The following is a 14,507-nucleotide window of genomic DNA, read 5'->3' on the forward strand; positions in this document are numbered from 1 at the left end:
CTTGATTGTTAACCATGCTGGCATCCTCCTGGTCTTGGTGGCACCTTTCCTCACATCCTTGTTAGGCTGCATGTTGTAGTATTTCTACCAATACTGAAAACAAGCACGGACACTCAGAATGATACCAGAATTGGGAGGTGGCACACCTGTTCCCACAAACACTGGGAATCCTTTGATTCACTGAGAAGCTTCAGGAGTGATTGATTGCTCTCTCTTTTCTCTACTCTGTTTGGACAGCAATTACTTTCAAGTCTGAAAATAGTAATTTCATGAGTAACACTATTAATTTATCCTTTGTTCCCCTTTATAAATACCCACTTTTTGTCACTTTCATATACACACCACCCCCGATGAAAATAATTATCAGACTTAATTCATGTATGCTTCCCACCAAAATAATGGTGGGGTTGTTTCTTGTTTTACATTAGGTCTCTAATCTGTTGGCTCCATTGTTGCTTTACATGCTGCATGTAAAGATTTAAAGTGCCTGCTGTGCCACAGATCTTCCCTCCAGTAGATTTTCAAGCTCCTATGTCACCTGCAATGTCACCTCCTCCCATGGCACACAAAGCACTGGCCAAAGTTCAACACACACACTCATTTTTCATACCCATGGCTGTCTCCCACACAATTTCTCCCACCACAGCTATCTGTCATCCTTTCTTTGTCCGTTCACACTCACCCAGCCTGCTGCAGCTTCCATCCCTCCTTGCACATTCACCCTTCCTTCTCACTCTCTCCTTCCTTTCACTCCCACCATGCCCAGCCCTTTGCATCCTTCTCTCCCTCTCTCTCTCCCTTCCTTCCTGGCTGCTGTCAATGCAAGCACTTTCTTGGTCTTCAGTATGAATGAAGGAGGGAGGAAAGATTGCCACACTCAAGTTTTTCCTGACCTTGTGCTCTGTGTTTAACTGAATTTCACTGCATGCCAATTCAGAACAAGAAGATAGGAAGTATTGCCTGGCTGCCTTAGAACATGTTGACACATTTCTTTTAGAATAGAGGGAAATCTATTTTAGGGGCATCAATGACATTATTGGTGATTTATGCTTCACAATTTCCACAATATTTATTTGGCTTCGCTTTCAGTGAACAAGCTGCTGCCCTTGTTACTCAATGTTTCCATCTATCCTATTTTTAGTCAGATATGCATTTACATTTGCTTTGTTCTTGAACATAATCAAAATAGATGTCACTGATGTATCACTGAGCTGCACAGATCAGTTGGCAAAAACAATGGTAATGGCTGTGCAATCTTTTCTGTTTGCAAATATGCTATTAACAGATCCTTTCCAGGTTTGAAAATGTTCCTCTTTAATGCTTGGGAAGACTCAAATATTTGATTCAGCTATTCCCAGGTTCTGCTGCCACTTTTGAAACAGATGTGAAGAATTGGTGTAATCGTGGACAATGTTGCAGGACTGAAACTACCTATTTATTTATTTTATATACTGCCCAACTCCAAAGGCTCGGGGCAGTTTACTTACAGTGCAGGTTATTTGATGACTATGTATGGATAGGTGGTATTTTGGGGAAGCATCATGCCTTTTGGAGATGCATCAAGCCGAAATTAATCTAAGATGAATTGGATGAATATCTAGAAAGTGATTGGGGAAGTTACACTAGCTGGATTTCTGCTTGGATATAGTCCTCTCCAGCTCAGTATCCAGCTGAAAGTCCATTAAAAGTGTGGACGCATGGAGACTCATTTGTATAGTAATATAATATATCGTAATATACAAGATTGTACAAACATTTCATAGCTTTTATGCAGCAGAGGTTAAGATGGGCATCTTAGCTTGCAGTTCTCATGCTCTTTATGCAAGTAAAAATGTAAAGCATCTTAACTCTCACCTTAAACCAAAGGTTTCTGGATTACTAAACAGAGAGGCTATTCACACATGCAGCCAAGCCTGGTCTTTGCTGTGCATGTGAAGTACCAGTAGCTGCATGGCAGCAAACCCTGTAGGGAGCCCTAGCTATTAGCCAGGGTAAAGGGCACAAGCGGTTCCGTGTGGCACCTACACACGAGTAACCTCCCGGCCTGTGTTGGGCACCTCCCCATAATGCACTCGTGTGGTGCATTATGAGAGTTCTGGGGGCCTCCTGGCCCGCAAACCTCCTTACTGCCGAGAGTGGCCGGCAATAATCCGGCCAGGCAATCCGCAGCCCAGCAACGGCAGGGAGATCGTCTGCAGGGGAGTAAGCTTTTCTAGGCTTCTCCCCTTGACCCTTTTGAGCCCTTTCTCCTGATTGTGGCTGAGATACAATGTTTTTAAATGTTAACTCCTAAAAAGAGGGTTCTGAATGCTGGCCACCATTTTTCACTAAAGATAATGCATATATTTACATTTTTCATGTCTTTTAAATATTCCCTAAAAAATAGCTGGACAAAATAGTGCCTTTTGCTGTTTTGAAAAACATCTATCTAGTGATTTTTGAATAATTACTGTTTGAAATCCCTGTAACAACCGGGCAGCGGGGGGCGGGGAGAAGGGCGCAGGTCAGTGATTCTGCCCACTGAGAGTTCAGAAGCCAGAATTGAGAGGCTGACAATTGAGAGGCTGAGATCCTGACAATTTCTAGCAAGTGACTGAATATTGCCTGGTAAGGAGAATTTATTATCACTCTAGAACTTGTAAACTGCTCTCTTTCTTTCCTTTTATAAGCTTTTCCTTTCCTTTTATGGGTGTATCTTGTCTCTCTACCCCTTTCTCTCTTTTCTCCTACCCCGCCAAAGGGAGGGGGAGAAATGCCTCAGCAAACCTTACTGACAATGAATTCCACTTATTTCACTGAAACTTACTTTTGAGCAGGAATTGTGCAAGAATCGGGATCAGCAGGGATCCTAGGAATGAATGTGGGCTTCCTCTCCCTTCTTCCGAGCTGCTCAGCAAAGCATAGGATTTACTGAGGGGTGGGGGGAGTTATTATTCTTACTTTTGAGTAAGAATCAATAAGTATAAAGTACTTACTCACAATGCCTAAAAAACTCTGGGACCAAGGAACCCTACACATTCTGGTGTGGACTGCTCTTGAACATGTAAGTTCCACATCAGAGCCAAACTGTATGCAAACATGGAAACTTCACTTGATCATACTTAGCAATTTGGAGCTATTTTGTTCCACCGCAAGCTTATTAGAACTATGTAATTTATTTGTTTATGTGCTGTTCTTATAAGCACTAAGCAAAATAAAACAGCCATTAATTCTTATGACAAGCTGTGTTAGGGTGGATAATTATTTTCTCATACATTTTGCTATATAAACTGCTTTGGGGACTTTTTTGTTTAGAAGCTATATATATATTAATATACTTTTTAAAATAATAATAATCGCAATTTAGTCCTGTCCACTTCACACAAATGTTTGTTTCCTTAAAAGCAATTGCTTTTTTTTTTTTTTTTTGTCTGGGAAGAAAAGGAACTTTAGCCCCTTATGGAACAGGTGTGACTCCAGTCTGCAAGATTCCAACGAGGTGAACAACCAAAAATATATATGATATCAAAGATTTTACTATTTAAGGGGTATAATATGCAAAACCGAGAATTAAGCATTCTGTTGTCTAATTTGGTTAGAAATCGATTTTAACTTGATTCTAACTGAATTCTAAATAGATTCTATCTGAATGTTCTAATTCGGTTAGAAATTGAATTAGTGGATATTATCTAAATTGATTGCTAGTGGGTGACTTTTTTCTGTTTGACATACAGTAGATAGCATTGTATTGGAGACTTGGCTAAAAGTCAATATAAATATGCCTATGTTATTGTCAGGGACAAGGTATGGTTGTATTTTCCCCTCCTCGGGGTCAAGTTGGGTCTAGCGTCAGAACATTGGCCCATGTGGTTCTGCAGAGGTCCAGTCCCTGTTGCCATCACAGGGTGACTGCTGCTGCTGCCCAGGCCCTCCAGCTGCTCGAGCTCCCTCTCCCTGGGTAGCCCTCACCAGTCTGGCCCCTCATCACTGGCCCGCCCATCTTTATATACAAATGAAATCTTGCAGGAAGTCCCGTGAGATTTGTTGGTCTCGCTGGAACTCTCGCGAGACTGGGAAGCCTTACGACAGTTCACTATGGGATCTCGCCAGGCAAATCCCACATCTTGTGAGATCTCGTCATCTATGGATGATGCTAGGTCAATCATCCAAGGGAGTCAGGAAAGACTGCTGAGGCCCACTGCGGGACTGTTCTGCGGGGTCAGGGGTACCTCAGCAGCCCCAAATGTGAGGAAAGGGGAGTGGCGCCACTAACAGGTGCTGCTGGCCAGCGGTACCGATGGTGGGACCCCAACAGTTATGTGCACATATATACATGTATTATACTGGCACAGTTGTGCCAGTATAGTAAGGATGGGAAGTGTTTTTAACATTCCCCCATTATAAACCCTGTGAACATTCTATTGCTTCTAAAATCAAGAGTATCCCTCCAATCCACATAACATTTTGCAGACATCAACTAGGGGACAAGAGCCACCACTCTGCCAGATTTGGTGCAAATCCATTGCAAAGTGGCCGAGATACTGCAATTTAAGTGTTTAACTCCTAAAAAGTATCCAAAGTGTTGGCAACCTTTTTCTACCACAGATAATGTATATTTAAAAATGTTTGATGTCATTTTAGTATTCCCCAAAATGCCGGTCAATACTGGACTGGTGCCTTCTGCTGGTTTGAAAAAACCAATCTAGTGATTTTTGAGTAATTATTATATGTAACCCACTAAATAACACGAAAAATAACTAAGGGAGTGTTAGCTAAGAGCATAACTGAGTCTGCCCACTGAGAATTCTGAAGCCAATTTATAGCGAGCGACTTCCTGGTTCTGAAAATAGGTCTGTGAGCACTCTGGAACATGAATAGTTTAAGCAACCATTCCTCCCCTCCCCTTTCCTTTCATGGGCTTTTTGTTTTCTCCCTCTGCCCCCTTTCTCTCAACCCCACCTCCAAAGGTGGGGAAGCAAAGCCCCTCAGCAAAGTTTGGAATGAATTACTAGAAAGTAAGCCCATTGATTTTAGGGATCTGCACGGAACTGGTTTTGTGCACTCCCAGGATGGCAGGGGGGTTGCTTTAAGGGGCAGGGAAGGCGCTGCCTACCTAACAGCCCCTGCCCCACTGCCAGTGCTCTCCCAAGAAGCAGACACATGGTACACACATGACTGCTGGCACTTCTAAAAAGCAGGCACATGGCACACACACATACGTCGGCCATTTGCGTGGCAATGATGATCCTGGCTGCAAGGAAGTACACTGCAGCCCCGCACACCTGCTTTTTGGGAAAGTGCTGGCGGGGGAAAAGTGGAGTGGGAGCTGGCGTGTAGGCAGTGCCTTCCCCGCCCCCTTCAAACGCCAGTGGCTGGAATCGGTTTGGCGCTCCTAGAATGGAGTTCCAAACGGTTCCATGCACATCCCTAATTGATTTCACTGGAGCTTACTTGTGTACTAACACACATAGGAGTCAGGACCAACAGAGGTCCTAGGCAAGACTGGGGGCTCTTCCCCCTGCCCTTCCTCCCAACCCAGGATGAACCCATTTCTCCTCCCAAAACAGGAGAACTTACTGAGTGGGTGAAACCCCATTTTTTCTCTATGGCTTACTTCTAAGTAAACATGTATAGGATTGGGACCAAGAACATTGGTCGGCGGCGGGAGTGAGCGCAGCGGCAGCAGCGGGCGGCAGCGGGCAGCAGCGGGAGTGAGCACGGTGGCAGCGGCGGGAGTGAGTGCGGCGGCAGCGGCGGGAGTGAGCGCAGCGGTGGCGGGCGGTGGTGGGAGTGAGCGCGGCGGTGGCGGGCGGCAGTGGGAGTGAGCGCGGCGGTGGCGGGCGGCGGCGGATCGCCCAGTGCAGCAGAGCGACGCCGAGGCCTGCCGCCTGGCCCAGCGTTGCTTCCCAACTGTGCAGTTGCATTTATATACCGCCTTTTGTTAAAAGACAACCCCAAGGCGGTTTACAAAAGTTAAAACATAAAAAGACAAAAAAAAAATTAAGCTAAAAAATATAAAAACAAACCAAATTTAAAATCTATAAAATACAAGCATAAAAACAATACAACAGATAAAAACACACAGAAGCAGCAGTAAAAACAATTATGTAAAAGCCTGGATAAAAAGCCAAGTTTTAACAAGCTTTCTAAAAGCCATGATGGAGTCCGAGGAGCGAATGGCCACTGGGAGAGCATTCCAAAGTCTAGGGGCAGCAACAGAGAAGGCTCTGTCCCAAGTGCACGACAGCCGGGCCTCCCTCATTGTCGGCACCCGGAGCAGGGCCCCTCAGATGTCCTCGTCAAGTGGGCAGCAACCCTTGGGAGCAGGCGGTCCCTCAAATACCCCAGGCCCAAACCGTTAAGGGCGTTTAAAGGTCAAAACCAGCACCTTGAATTGGACCCGGAAACAAACCGGAATGGGCGTGATGTGCTCCCAACAGGCAGCTCTGGATAAAACCCTAGCTGCGGCGTTTTGCACTAGCTACAGTTTCCGGATATTCTTCAAGGGCAGCCCCACATAGAGCGCGTTACAGTAACCCAGACGTGATTAAGGCGTGGGTAACCATGGCCAGATCTGCCTTCTCGAGAAAGGGACGCAGCTGGCACACTAGCCAAAGCTGTGCAAAGGCACCCCTGGCCACCACCTCCACCTGAGCTTCCAAAAGCAGAGCTGGGTCCAGTAGTACCCCCAAGCTGCGTACTTGCTCCTTCAAGGGATGTGCAACCCCATCCAGAACCGGTAAAATCTCCTCATCCCGATTGGCTGTCCTGCTGACCAACAGTACCTCCATCTTATCCGGATACAATTTCAGTTTATTAGCCCACATCCAACCCATCACGGCCTCCAGCCCCCGATTCAGGACATCCACTGCCTCCCTAGGATCAGATGACAAGGAGAGATAGAGCTGAGTGTCATCTGTATATCGCTGACAACTCAGTCCAAGTCCCCAGATGAACTCTCCCAGCGGCTTCATGTAGATGTTAAAACAGCATGGGGGACAAGACCAATCCCTGCGGGACCCCACAGGCCAACGGCCATAGGGCTGAGCAGTAGTCCCCCAGCACCACCTTCTGGACCCTCCCCCCAAGAAAGGACCGGAACCACTGCAATGCAGTGCCTCCGATTCCCATACTCGAGAGGCGGCCCAGAAGGATACCATGGTCGATGGTATCGAACACCACCGAGAGGTCCAGCAGAACCAACAGGGATGCACTCCCCCTGTCTAGTTCCCGGCGTAGGTCATCCACTAGAGTGACCAAGGCAGTCTCAGTCCCATACCCAGGGCGGAAGCCAGATTGAAAAGGGTCTAGATAATCCATATCATCCAGGACCCTCTGCAGCTGGGACGCCACCACACGCTCCATCACCTTGCCCAAAAAGGGAAGGTTAGACACAGGTCTATAGTTGTCTGGGTTGGAGGGATCAAGGGAGGGCTTTTTTAATAGTGGTCTTACCACCGCCTCCTTGAGGTACGATGGTATCCTGTTCTCCCTTAATGAAACATTAATGATCACCTCCAGCCATCTGCCTGCCCCCTCCCTGGCAGCTTTTATTAGCCATGAAGGGCAAGGGTCAAGAGCGCACGAAGTCGCCCGCACACTGCCCAGGATCTTGTCCACATCCTCAGGCCGCACCAACCGAAAAGAATCCAACACAACAGGACCAGATGGTACCAGAGGCACCACTACGACTACTACTAATTTAGTAGTTCACATCGATAAATAAATAAATAATTCCATCCCCAAAGGGCTCACGGTCTAAAAAGAAATTTAAGGTAGATATCAACAGCAGTCACAGGAGGGATGCTGTACTGGGGTTGGATAGGGCCAGTTGCTCTCCCCTTACTAAATATAAGAGAATCACCACTAAGAGATGCCTGTTTACCCAGTTAGCCAGGGGGGAGCACTATTAAAAGCTAAAGTGGGGGTGGGGGTGTTCTGTGAGTTTGAAGATTATACTGGCACAATTGTGCCGGTATGGTTCAGTGGGAGATTTTTAGGTTACAGTGCCCAGTGCTGCCCACAGTAAACATGATTGCTGACTCACTGCTCTGGCCCGATGGCCACTCAATCCCTTCAGGGCCTTAGGGCCACGCTCCAGCATTGGCCCAGTGTAGCTGTGGCCTCTTGGTCCTCACTGTTCTGCCCCTCCTGCTGGCGCTCAGATGGTGCCCTATGTTCAGAAAGCAGCTGGCTTTCCCATTGGCTGCTGCCACCGCTCCTACCGACCACTCCCTTCTGCCGCACGTCCATCACCCATTCCAGTGAACACCTCGCCCCCAGCCCCAGGAAGCCAGTGTTCCCTCCAACTGCCCTGGCCTCTGTGCCTAGGACTCAGATGGCCTCTGTGCATATGCGCACTCTGCACATGCACGGACGCATTCTGAGCCCTGGATGTGGGGCAGCTGGCAGGTAATGCCGGCGGGCTGGGAGCTGGGGCAAGGAGTGCACTGGAATGGGTGAAGGTTTGCGTGTGTATGTGTGTGCTTGTGTGTAGTGTGTGTTTCTGTGTCTGTGTGAATGACTGCAATGTGTCTGTGTGTATGAATGGCTTCATCCCTTATGTACAACTGTTACACTGTTACTCTGTTACAGGATGATAACACCATCCTGAATGAAATTAACTCAAGCAGGAGAACTGAGGTTTATGAAAGATTTCTGGGAAGATAATCTGTAGTTTTGGACACGGTTGTTAAAGCATTTGTTATATGTATTGATTTATTTTATCATATATCTATAGCACCTGATATATACATCTCTGTTCTGTCTGAATACAGCACTGGAGGCTGCATTTGGCCGGACAGGAGAAAGTTCCTCCCTCTCTTCCTCCGTGATTGGCTGTGTGGGTTGTCCTTCAAGCAAGAAGGAAGCCAGCACAGCCAGTCCCCCCTCCTCTCTGCAGTCTCACTTATGGCAGCTCTCCCTGCCATCCAGATGTGGACAGGAGTAGTGGGGGTGCAGAGCCTTGAGTCCATTGGACTACTTGAAGAGAGAATGTGGCCATTGTGTTTAGGACTGCATCTGTTCCCCATCACTTTGTTGCTGAAGATATACTTGTGGAAAGGGGGAAATGTGGAATGTAAAATCCAATTCTTTCTTTCATATTTGTGATAACAGTGTGTGTGTTAGTTATCTATCGTGGCACATAATGTGCATGTGTGTACACTGCCTTTTTACCCATTCCGCACATGGATGAAAAAAATTAGAGGGAAAACTGGTCATGACCCAGCTGCCTTTTCCCATCCAAAGCTGGGGGGTGGGGTGAAGCAGCCAATCAGAAAGAGGCTGTCCAGATCTGCACAGGCAAATAAACTGTGCAATCAGCACACCCTGTCTGAACCCCAGCATTGGATGATGGACATCCTGGACAGCACCTTGCCTGGCATCTGGCACTCTACTGGTGGCACTGCCAGTGCGCAGGATGGGCAGGAGTGCTGCCTGCGAGGGGAGGGCATGGAGGGACACCACCCCAACTGCCAGCAAAGAGAGCTGGTCTTGTGGTAGCAAGCATGACTTGTCCCCTTAAGCTAAGCAGGGTCTGCCCTGGTTGCATATGAAAGGGAGACTAGAAATGTGAACACTGTAAGATATTCCCCTTAGGGGATGGAGCTGCTCTGGGAAGAGTATCTAAGCTCCAAGTTCCTTCCCTGGCATCTTCAAGATGGGGCTGTCTGCAACCTTGGAGAAGCCGCTGCCTGTCTGTGTAGACAATACTGAGCGAGATGGACCTCCTATGGTCTGACTCAGAACATGGCAGCTTCCTGTGTTCCTATGACTCTTAGCGACCACATAGATAGATTCTCTCCAGTATGATCTGTCTTCACCTTGGTCTTTAAGGTCTCTCAGTGGTGCATTCATTGCTGTTGTAATCAAGTCCATCCACCTTGCTGCTGGTTGTCCTCTTCTTCTCTTTCCTTCAACTTTTCCCAGCATTATGGACTTCTCAAGGGAGTTGGGTCTTCGCATAATGTGTCCAAAGTATGATAGTTTGACTGGTCATTTGTGCCTCTAGTGAAAATTCTGGATTGATTTGTTCTATGATCCATTTATTTGTTTTCCTGGCTGTCCATGGTCTCCTCAAATGTCTTCTCCAGCACCAAAGTTAAAAACCGCCCAGAGATTAAAGTTTGGGGTGGTGTGCAAATTAAATACATAAATAAATACTTTTTCTGTTTTGCTTCTTCAAAGTCCAGCTTTCGCATCCATAGAGTGTCATGGGGAAAACCGAATATTCTAATCTTTGTAGGTATAGACATGTCATGGCATCTAAATATCCTTTCCAAGGCCTTCATTGCAACCTTACCAAGTGCTAGTCTATGGTGTATTTCTTGACTGCTGGATCTTTTACTATTGACGGTCGATCCTAAAATACTTCAGTGGTCTAAAGATAGGAATCAGCAGTCCCTGAGAGAGCCTTCTGTCCAAGGGCATCCTGGGAGGGGACGGAGCCAGCTGCTCAACACTTCCCTCCCCTGTCACAAGTTGCACAACCACACATCTATCCACTACATCCTCCCTGCCCCCACCCCAATTGGGAAAGCAGCATCCCATGCCACTGGTCCTACATCACTGGCCAGCAGTAGAGCTGGCTGCTGTCACATGGGTGGCCAGATCCCCCTGCTGGCATTTGTCAGTGGAGTGTGGGTTGCTTGATGTGGCATGCTGTGCTGTAACTTGAAGGGGCAGGAGTGGGTGGTGAGACAGGTGTAGGTGGATATTGCAGGTGAGTATGGCATGATGTGTTACCAGGCAGAAGATGTTGAGGCTTGGGATCCATGAAGTAGAGTCAGGATACCAGAGTGCCTGTGTGTGGCATCTATCTAGGTGCAGGTATCTATGGACATGCAAGTGAGGGTGTGTCAGGGGGAAGTGACCAAGATAGATGAGTTGTCAGTTCACACAATCAGTGGATCTCAGTTTGGAACATCCTAAGTTCTGCCACCCTACTTTGTATCCTAGATTACCAGTGCTGGTTTTCTCCCTGGAATGGGTTCAGGTCAGGGGCGTAGCAAGGTTGGAGTGGGCCCAGAGACAAGATTTTAAAATGGGCCCCCCCACCCAAAGTCCAGGGCCTCCGCACACCCCAGGCCCCCAAGGATTTAAGTCTGATATTCCAAAATAAGTATGCTGCCTGCAAATACATTTCACTGAATACACACACACACACGTCACAATATATAGTGATATACATTGAGTACTATACATTTGTATTACTTTTAATGCCTAGAACACACTAGAAAGATGAATTATTAAAATGGGCCCCTCGCTGCAGATTAGCAAAGGAGACTTTCAACCATGCAGGGTGAGCCTATGTTTGTTTTCTCAGAATTCTGAACAAATTCAGTCAAGTTTGATTGCAGGAGGTTTTTCACAGGAGGCTTTTAAAGCCCTTTAAGACACATCTTCTCCTCTGGAATGGAGGTGCTGCATTCACATGTTGGTGAGATTTACCCTGAAGTCCCTGCAAGTTATTGGGGAGCAGTTCACACACAAGAAAAATAAAATAAAAGCACCACACATGCTTCACAGTTCTCACTCAGACCTTCTGGGTTGCAAAACAACTTGAACATAAGTGCATTTATAAATGAATGAATAAATAAATAAAATTAAGAAAATACTGTTCCAGAAGTTTTTGCAATTTTCTGCCATGAAACAAGCCACTTATAGGACTTTTTAGATAGTTTTTTTTAAGTCAGCAAATTTTCCAAGCTGTTTAAAAATAAATATTCAGAGACTTCTCGGTCCCTCCCCCCCCCATATCCAAGCCCTATGGCAAGCAGATCCCTATATATGGGGGGGGGGGGGCGGGAAAGGTAACCACAAAAAGGAGTTCACACTCTACCTGGCAAATGCTGGTCTGGGTTAAGCAGTGCAGCAAGGGGTCTTCTGCTGCAGAGAACACTCTGGCTGCCTCCTCCTTCCTGGCTGGCTTGGGCCCTACTCGAGTTCAGGCTTCACTGCGGCCTACACGGAGGCCTCCGTGGAAGCCCCGCCCACCCGCCGATCCTGAGAGGCGGGAGAAAAGGAGCTCTTTGCAGCTTGTCTGCTGCTTCAATTGCGGGCCAGCAGAACAAGCAGGAGAGACGGCGAAGAGGGCAAGTGGCTGAGAGGCTATGGGGCTGGGCAGGGGGCAATGGGGAGTCACATGAGGTGCCTCTGGGGTACCCCTCCAGGCAGTGGGGCCCCCAGACAACTGTCTCCCCTTGCCCTATCATTGTTACGCGCCTGGTTCAGGTTCACATGATTATGCCAATATGGGTCATCAGCATTCTTCTATTATTCCTGTAATCATGAGAACCCACCTTGTGTGCCTGTTTGTGTTTCTGTTTGCATTTGTTTTCAGGTTCTATCCGGCACTGCTCTAACTACTCAACTGGCTTCTCTCACGTGTCCATTCTAAGCTCCCCTTCTTTGAGAACTCACATTCCATACCTAAAGCACTTGCAATAAAATCCACTAGTTGGCTCCCCCGCAGACATCAGGGTATTAGCAGGCATGTCAGCATTCTGGCTTCATCCTCAAACAAGTCATATGCTTTATAACTTTACCAGCACTTGCTATGCACAAGCTTTAATGGAGCAGGAAAACCTTTTGAGCCACTGCTCACAACTTTGCCAAAGTGATAAAGGATTACTATCCTAAACAAACTTGAATAGAGTACATCAGTCATATTCACCAACATTTGAAATAAATATATAATACGCCTGACTAAGAATTGGACCCAAAAAAGGCAAATGTGTCAATTTTCAGCACAATAGGCACCTGTTTGTTTTTGTCTGACTCTGATAGGCATCAGTGAAATAGGGCCAGTGATTAGCTCCATACATGTTATGGACATAGCAAATGGGCTGAGATCACCCAGTGTTGTCACATTGCTGAAGCTGAGCAGGTATTGGCATCATCATTACCTGAATGGAAGTTGCTTGTCTGGGAGTCTTGGTGCAAGTTGCTCTGGTCTTTGTAAAGAAAGGTATAACTACGATCAGTAAATACTAAGAAACATCTTGATTATGGATAATGCTTATATGTATTTTAAAATATTGTGTCACTGACTGGAGTGGCAAAATGCCATTGCTAGTTATTAACATTTGCTTTATCTCTTTTTGCAGTAATTACAGTGCATTGTTAGGAGTGTGGATCTATGGGTTTTTTGTTGTGGTCTTGCTGGTACTGGACCTTTTGTATTATTCCTCAATGAACTATGATATTTGCAAACTATACCTAGCAAGATGGGGACTCCAGGGAAAATGGATGAAACCGGAACCAAGCCGGTGGATTAAACCCACTCAGGACCCGAGACAAGATCAGACTGAACTTCAGCCTCCACCTCAAATACTGCAGGCCGTACATGCATTAAAAGGAGAAGCTTTAAATCCACCACTGATGTCTTTTCCAAGTTCAACTGCCTGGTAAGTTGAAGAGTATGGCATCTTGTTTTCCATATCGTTATGTCTTTACTTGACAATGCTCAAGAAAAGATCACATATGACAATAACAGTCAACTGGTGCAGTTGTATTTAATGTGTGGGAACATTTTAAAATACTGTATCATTCACCTTCATCTGCAGCCTAAAGTGACACAATCCTGAATTCTGCCACCTCAATGTACTACTTCATTCTATGTAGTGCATAGTACTGCTCCTCAGGCGGGTTGTGCCAGTGTGCAAACCAAATGATATAGGGCACAGGAACAAGCCTCAGGCATTTGTGGTATGCACATCTGTGAGTAGAACCTTGAATGTAAAGCTGAGCTTAGACAGGTAGATACCTTTTCGTGGAATCTGTTCGCTGCTCAAAAAAAAGGGGGGGGGAACCAAATTCCTATATGAGTAGAGAGTATTTGTGCATGCAGATTTCATCTCACGTTTAAAATAATATAGTGGGGGGGGGGGGCGGTACACATTAGCCTGGTGTTCATGCTTGTACTTCACCACATGTACAATTAATACAGTAGAACTGCGTATGAACCAAACCAGAAGCAGAGCAGAACTGAATCTGGCTGAGTCCTGTGATTCCCATGTTGGCAGTTGGATCATGTGGCCATCCAGAAAAAACTGAGATGTGGTAAACATCCTGAACCTTAGCCTGACCAACTGTGCTTTCATAACCCAGCAAATTCAGCAAGTGAACATCTGAACTGTAGTCTAAGAGTCTTTGCAGACAGTGGTTTATTCCAACATGACCACTGTGCAGGGTTATATATCATCATATAACAGTATAGGAATAGTGGGGGAGTTTCACCTTAAGTGGCGCAGTGTGGAAATGCTTGACTAACAAGCAGAAGGTTGCCAGTTCGAATCCCCACTGGTATGTTTCTCATACTATGGGAAACACCTATATCGGGCAGCAGCAAGATAGGAAGATGCTGAAAGGCATCATCTCATACTGTGAAGGAGGAGGCAATGGTAAACCCTTCCTGTATTCTACCAAAGAAAACCACAGGGCTTTGTGGGCACCAGGAGTCGAAATCAACTTAACGGCACACTTTTTATCTTTGCTTTAATCATAAAACTTGCTATGATTCAAAA

General features: G+C 46.3%; 1 protein-coding gene across 2 annotated transcripts in view; it reads left to right on the top strand.

Moving 5' to 3' along the window:
* The window catches only part of SHISAL1 (shisa like 1), a 115,285-nt gene that overhangs the window by 71,827 nt on the left and 28,951 nt on the right, over positions 1 to 14,507 (top strand). Inside the window, exons 4-5 of one of the 2 annotated variants that reach the window (XM_053254106.1) lie at positions 3,419 to 3,478; positions 13,089 to 13,388. In XM_053254106.1, the coding sequence (XP_053110081.1) occupies positions 3,419 to 3,478; positions 13,089 to 13,388 (360 nt within the window). The remainder of the gene's footprint in view (positions 1 to 3,418; positions 3,479 to 13,088; positions 13,389 to 14,507) is intronic. The other variant, XM_053254107.1, reaches the window with a different exon arrangement.

This window comes from Hemicordylus capensis, chromosome 5, assembly GCF_027244095.1.
Source record: "Hemicordylus capensis ecotype Gifberg chromosome 5, rHemCap1.1.pri, whole genome shotgun sequence".
Lineage (NCBI taxonomy): Eukaryota > Metazoa > Chordata > Lepidosauria > Squamata > Cordylidae > Hemicordylus > Hemicordylus capensis.